This window comes from Tachysurus vachellii, chromosome 1, assembly GCF_030014155.1.
Source record: "Tachysurus vachellii isolate PV-2020 chromosome 1, HZAU_Pvac_v1, whole genome shotgun sequence".
Classification (NCBI taxonomy): domain Eukaryota; kingdom Metazoa; phylum Chordata; class Actinopteri; order Siluriformes; family Bagridae; genus Tachysurus; species Tachysurus vachellii.
Genome location: NC_083460.1, coordinates 397,501 through 405,000, shown reverse-complemented (window position 1 = coordinate 405,000; position 7,500 = coordinate 397,501). Strand labels below are relative to the sequence as shown.

The window sequence follows — 7,500 nt, the reverse complement described above, 5'->3', positions numbered from 1 at the left end:
GAGAGAGAGAGTGTGTGCGTGTGTGTGTTATTGTGTGTGAGAGCGAGCGTGTGTGTGGGTGTGTGAGTATGTGTGCATGCTTGTGAGAGTGTGTGTGTTATTTTGTGTGTGAGAGAGTGTGTGGATGTGTGAGTGAGAGTGTGTAAGTGTGCGTTCGTGTGAGTGTGTGTATTGTTTTACAATACAATAAGTTTTAAAAGTTTGACTAAAGCACTGTTCCTCCTTGTAGACTCCAGCTGTCGAGGACTTTGCTGCATGTTCTGATCATCCAGAAGATGTCGACTCTCACCAGGAGAAGAGCGCAGAAGGTCGAGACACTCCGAGTGAACCAGCACTGGAAGAAGCTCAGGACATGATGGAGGAGTATTTTGAACATGTCTCATGGCACAGTGACATTTCCTCAGATTGTATTGGAGATCATGAAAACGTTTCTGCTCCTAAACACTCCCCTGACCTCAGAAAGCCTGACTCAGGAGGTCAGCATGAGGTTGTTGTTGGTCCACAGGTCAAAGCCGACGGAGAGGAACTAATGGTAGCATCGGGAAGCGAGTGCAGTGTGATGAGTATGAACTCAGCTTCAGGATGTGAAGCTCTTAAGGAAGCTGGAGTTCCTTCTTACACACATACTGACATGTCTGATGCACCAAACGACTTCGATTCACAGCTTTTAATGACTTCCAAGGAACTCATGGAACCAGAGGAAAACAGCTGCAATGCAGTGATCTTAGATCATTCAAGGCTTGATGAAGCTACAACTCCATCACCATCTAAAGAAGCTGGACTTCTGCCCCCCCTGCAGTCCCCTACAGCAGCAGAAGACTTGACAGATCCAGATTTAGTGGATTTGTCTTCTTCTAGGTGCCTCAGAAAGCTGGACTCTTCTTATTCAGAAAGAAAGAATGATGTTCTTGAGATAAACACTGGTGAAGAACTCCTGGCACTATTACCCAGTGACTCCAGGGGAAAGTTTTCTGATGATTCAGGGCATCGTTCATCTCTTGAGATCACGTCACATGTCGCTGGACTTTCTTCCATTTTTCAGATTATGTCTGAAGAAACCGTTACACTGACTGACGGAAGTAAAGCAGTGCCTCAGTTAGAACCAACCCCTTATTTACGCACAGATCACAGGAAATGTTCTCCTAAAAGCTCTCCTGTCCACAGAAATCTTGATTCAGGGGTTGAAGAAGTTCTATATGGTTCATCCCTTGAAGCAGGTGGGCTTCCTTCCATCTCTCCGGCTGATGTATCTCTCTCAGATTTGACAGAGCTTTCTTCTGTTCCTGAAAAGAACCCTAAGCTGGTCTACAGAAGTTCTTCAGCACCAGAGTTAATCACCACTTCAGACATCATTGTAGCAAGCAGTCACAGAGACTATGCTGTAAACAACGGGGTAATTTATTCTGCTAAAAGTTCTCCTGAACTCAGAAATCTGAAGTCTTCTCATTCTGAAGGAAAGCACAATGGTCTGGAGCTGAACATGGACGGAGAGCAACTGATGGTTAACGACTGCAATGTAATAACTTCAGGTGATCTTGAGAACACAGAATTTGCTAATGGATTATCTCCTGAGGATGCTGGACTTCCTTCCATTTCTCAAACTAGCGTGTCTGATACAGATTCAAACGATTCACAAATTTTCTCAGATTTTACCGACATAACAACCCACGCTGACCAATGTGAAGCAGAACCCCGATTACAGAACTCTTCTGATTTTGATGGTATGGACTTCACTTCTCCTAAACACTTTAATGACCACAGAAACCTGGATTTTTCTTATTCAGAAGGACAGAACAACGGTCTGGAGATGAACATGGAACTTCTGGAACCCCTGCAAGCTGATTCAAATGCAATTATGTTAGATCGTTCAGAGTGTGAGGACGTTTTAAACATTTCATCTCATAAGGAAACTGATTTTTCTTCCATCTCAGAAGCCTGCATGACAGTTTCTCAAGTTTTAATAGCTTCTAAAGAGACACTAACACTGAGTGATAGAAGTGAAGCAGCACCTCAGTTAGGTAACACTCCAGATTTAGGTGTTACAATCATTTCTCATCCTAAACACTCTCCTGACTTTGTAAGCATGGAGTCTTCACGATCAGACAAACGTGTTGATGGTCTGAAGATGAACACGGATGGAGATCATGTCATGGAACCACTGGGAAAGAAGTGTGGTGTAATATTTCTTGATGATTTTTCACCTATTAAGTTCTTCTCCATGGAAGCTGGACCACCTACTAAGGCCAGCGAATCCAACCCAGATGTTAGCGATTCACAACTTTTTCCAATTTCTATAGAGACAACTGAACTCACCTACAGAAGTGAAGCAGCTTCTCAGTTAGAAAAAAATTCTAATTTAGTTCTTGCGAGCAAAGATCAAGTGGATTATTGTTCTCCTGAATGTACTCCTGATCTTAGAGAACTGAAAAACATGGAGTCATCTCATTCTGAAATAAAGAATAATGGTCAGCAGATGAATGGTGATGGAGCACCACCGAAGTTACCATTGGAAAATTGCACAGTAGAGATCAGTGCTGTGATTTTAGATGATTTAGGAGATAACAAAGCTGCACATTGGTCATCTCTTGAAGAAGCAGGACTTCTTCCCACTTTGCACAGAAACAGACTATCAAAAGACTATCAAAAGACCGATTCAGAACTTTTTACGACTGAAGTAGATGATAAACTTATGTCTATTGGCCAAAGTGACATAGAGCTCCAGTTAGATCACACACCAGAAGCAGGTCTTCCAAGCAAAGATCTTGAAGAACATTTTTTTCCTGACCACAGAAATTTGGAATTGTTTGATTCAGGAGTAACAAACGATAGTATGCAATTAAAAACAGACCCAGAAGTACTTGTAGTACCATCAACAGGTAACTACAATTCAGTGGTTTTGGATCATTTACACTGTAGTGAAGTTGTGAATTCATCATTGCTTGAGATCTTGTCAGAGGAAGCTGGATTTCGCTTCATCTCCCAGGCCAGCTTGTCTTACACAGATCTGATTACTGACCAAACTAAAACTGTGGCCCTGTTAGACATCAGTTCTGATGTAGCTGATAAATGTAAAGATCAACTTACATTTCCTTTGTCTCAGAGTTCTCCTGACCTCAGAAATCTGGGCTCTTATCATTCTGAAGGAAAGAACAATGGTCTGGAGTTGAGCATGGATGAAGACCAACTCGTGAGACCACTGGCTAAAGACTGCAATGTAGTAACTTTAGATGATCTTGAGAGCACAGAAATGAATAATGAACTATCTTCTGAAGAAGCTGGACTTCTATCACACAGTGATGATCTGAAGATGAACAATGATGGAGAGGAACCCATTATGCCCCTGAACAGTGCAATGATTTTAGATGATTCGGGGCAGGATGAAGTTCTAAATGGTTTATCTCCTGAGGTGGCTGGACTTCGTTCCATCTCACAGGCTAGCACAGATTTAACCAACACAGATTTAATTAGTTCACAAGTTTCTACAACTTCAGATCACACCCTTGCACCATCAGATGTCAGTGAAGTGGAGCCTTATTTAGAGATCGAAGCTAATTTACCTGCTGCAAATAGAAATGAAAAAGAATCAGATAATAAATGTAAAATGAAGAATCATGTTTCTGAAATGACACAAATGTTGATGCACACACATGTGGTAGAACCTCTGGCTCAGATCGATAAAGCTGGGGTCAAACATTCAGAGCTGAATAGTAGCATATTTGTGGATCCATCAGCAGATGCTAAGATGTTTGTGGAAACATTAATGGACGGATATCCTCGTGTTTGTCCTCGTGCCAGCTCTAAGTTTCAATCTGAAGGTGTGACATCACTTCAGAAGGATCAGGGACAGTTTGAACGTCCAAACATCAACATGGAGCCTTTATTAGAACATTCTTCTCCTATTAAAGTCTGTACTTATTATTCAGCAGAGGACGATTCCTCAAGTCTGTCGTATGCTAACAGATTTATGTCATGGCCTAAGGTTCCTCTGAGCGATGAACATCCTTTGGATTTGGATTTGAATCATGATCAAACTGAACGAAGGTCTAACAATTTAAATGGTTTAGTAAATTCTTGCAGTGTGAAAGAATTTACTGCCAAATCCCAGCAAGAGCAGGAGGTTATTTATACAGAGAACTCTGGTTATATTGACTCGTATCTGATGACAGCTTCAACTGGTAAAGAATCACAAAGTGCTTTGGGAAATGTTTTAGACAGTTGTGTGGGACAACTTCCAGGTCCAGCTGAGGTTTTCTTCAAGGAATCAACTCCTTTAAATAGATTCAAACTGGCTCTGAAAGAAGACCAGAGTAAATCTGAAAAGGTAAGTTCTAAAGAGCATGAAGTCAAGAGCATTTCATGTACTGGTTACTCCAGGAAGAACGAGTGTTTTGAAGCACATCATGGTTCAGACACGAACAATAACACAAAGCAACACACACCTGAGACACCAGGTACATTACAGTCTTTTACACTACAACAGGAACTCGGGAAACATGTGCATCCATCCTTGAACATCTTCTCAAATGTATTAAACAACACTGACAGCTTTGTTGAGATCCCTGAACCAGTCATGATGGCTTCCAAAATGGACATTTCAAATCCACGTCATGTAGAAGATGCTTTTCAGGGAACGATACACAGCCAGTTGGAGGAAAACAAGGAAATCATGTCAGATCCTACAACCTCTCCAAACACAGAAACTCAACATGGATTGAATTCACAAGAACTTTCTTTAAATGGAATTAAAAGTCAGAATATCCTCCAGGAGGAGAGCCTGAGTCCTTGCTTTGTCAGTGTTACTAACGGATTAAGAAATGATGAATCCAAAACAGCACCTTTTTGTTCAGATTCTCTTCAGTTCCAGAGTTACCACGTTATAGATATCAACACTGGTGTAGTTTCAGATCTGGAACCCATCATGGAGTTAGAGCACCCTCAGAAGAGCTCAAACAGTTTGGATGGAGAACAGGACGATCTTACCTCATCTGTGGACAAGGATGAATGCAACCTTTTACTAAGGGATGTAAATGATGCGCTATGCAATGTCAGGTCTATGAAAGGAGTTTCTGATGAACCAGAACATGTAGACACCACCACGTGTCTGATAGACCAACATGATAGTAATGGTTATCTTCCCAATTCCACATGTCCAGATCAAGACTTTATCACCACAAACAGTGAAGAAGTTGAAAACTCTAGTCAAAGCCCAACAGAAAGCAACTCCATCTCCACTGGCAACTTCCAAAGCTTATTAAAGAACAAGGAGACCAAGAGCATGTCTGAAGGGAAAAGCTCAAGGTTCTCCAGGTTCACAAGAATCCCCTCCTTCCGCAAAAGCAAGAGAGAGCACAAGGTTGGGAACAAGGTTGAACTTGAGACCAAAATATCTCCTGCAGATGGAGAAGAGATCAATCAGACACCTAATCATATTCTTATTGGAGATCACTTGGCACAATATGAGGATCAATCTAGCAGTAATGTCTTTGGCCTCAAAGCCCTCAGCGTAACCGGGAATGCACATTCTAAATCCAGCTCTAGCTCCAAGAACACACAACATATCAAATACAGTGAGGAAGTGCAAATTAAACCTGTACTTGAGCCACAGAAGAAGAGCAAGAGCAGTGATAACTTCCTCATGAGGTCTCTGTCAAGCTTGTTCGACATTCGAACTGGTGAAAAAGACAAACAACAGGACTCCAACTTTCTGAACCAGGATACAAAATCCAAGCAACCTCGGAAGAAGATAAAACTGTCTAAAGATACTGAGATGCTAAAGAGAACTCTCTCTCTTCCTGGGTCAAGTGTTGCCAAGTCTAGATGGCGCCTCCAGAGTGAATTTGTGCCTGGGTTAACTGAGGATTGTCTAAACCTTCAGGGATTCCAAAGCTCCAAAGAGGATTTGAAAAATGCATCAAGCCCCGATGCATCAGAAACAGAGCTTGCTGTGACAAGTACACTATCTAATGGTCTAGATGAAAACTCTGATGTTTTTAAGGCTGTCCAAAGTTATGAGAACCCCTCAGAGACACTTGTACACCCTTCTGTTTTTGCTCTTGCAAATCAGTTATCTCCATCTCGGACAAGATCCCTGGGTTCCTTTGAAGGACTTGATATGCCGGCTAGACCAGTGACTCCCAAACCACAAAATCCTGGGGTTTGGAGCCAGAGGAGCAGCTTCCATTCCTCCTCAAAATCTGTTGCAGCGTCCTTGTGCTCACTGGGTGAAGTGGATGGACTGTCAGATCACTCACAAAGGCGAGTTGGTGAAAGAACAACACGTCTTGCGTCGGCTCAGTTTTTTAATTCTGAGCATTTACTTGAAGGTAACGGCTCAGACAACCAATCCCAGACCAGCCTGTTGTCCAACAACTCAGCCACTGAGTCTGAGGTGAGTCTTACTGACTGACCTTCTGTGTTTTTACCAGTGTATTTTTGGAGACTTATCTGTGGGGTATTAAAGACGAGTTACTATTAGATTTTTTTCTTTGTGTTTTATTTCCCTTATAGAACAAATATAAACAGTATATATATAAATATATAATCTGTTAATAGTTTCATTTGATGTTTAGTGACATGCATAAAAAGTTAGTTCCTGTTGTTTAAGTTATAGGGACTATGAACATCTAATAAAGTGAAAAAGACTAATAAGCACAGCGTCTGTCCTGAAGATGTCTGACACTGGAGACTCCTTCCATAAATGTTGCACAAACATTTCCGGGACTTTGTTAAATAACAACACATTTTTTACTTGTCCACCTGAAAGCCTGCACCTGATGAAGGTCAATCAGCTCTTCAGTCATCTTCCTCTGTTCTGCGTGTCAGAAGAAGTGATCGGCGTGTGGTGCGACCCAGACCTCTATCTGACCTCTGCAGCTGGAGTTCACCACTTCAGGAAATTCGTGAAACAGCGGTCGATCCGACTGAGGAGAGGAAGGTCATAGAAATTTGGAAAGCTAAGTCACAGAAGAGATCGTGTTCAGATGAGCTGCTCGGGGAATTCCAGGGGAAGCAGAAGATGAAGACGATGATGCTGAGAACAACATCTGAGGAGCAGAAGAATGTAAGATCAACAACGAGGGGACTGTTTCCTGGAAGTTTAACACTTGTTTCTGCTCTTCTACTTCCTGTTTCACTTCCTCTTGGGGACTCGTTTACCTGACTTGTAGACGCCTCTGTTTCTTTTAGTTTGTTTGTCTACTTGTCTGTCTGTGTCTATAGATCTGTCTGTCTGCCTGTTTTATCTGCTTGTCTTGTCTGTCTGTCTCTCTATTTTAGAGAGAGAGAGAGAGAGAGAGTGAGAGAGAGAGAGAGAAAGAGAGAGAGAGACAGAATGACAGAGAGAGAGAAAGAGACAGAATGACAGAGAGAGAGAGAGAGACAGAATGACAGAAAGAGAGAGAGAGAGAGAGAGAGAGAGAGAGAGAGAGACAGAATGACAGAGAGAGAGAGAGAGAGAGAGAGAGAGAGAGAGAGAATGACAGAAAGAGAGAGAGAGAGAGA

General features: G+C 42.1%; 1 protein-coding gene across 4 annotated transcripts in view; it reads left to right on the top strand.

The window, feature by feature from the left end:
- arhgef4 (Rho guanine nucleotide exchange factor (GEF) 4) overlaps positions 1–7,500 on the top strand; it is a 42,284-nt gene that overhangs the window by 16,460 nt on the left and 18,324 nt on the right. For all 4 annotated transcript variants that reach the window (XM_060866928.1, XM_060866936.1, XM_060866918.1 and 1 more), the window contains 2 exons: positions 230–6,388; positions 6,764–7,060. In XM_060866928.1, the coding sequence (XP_060722911.1) occupies positions 230–6,388; positions 6,764–7,060 (6,456 nt within the window). The remainder of the gene's footprint in view (positions 1–229; positions 6,389–6,763; positions 7,061–7,500) is intronic.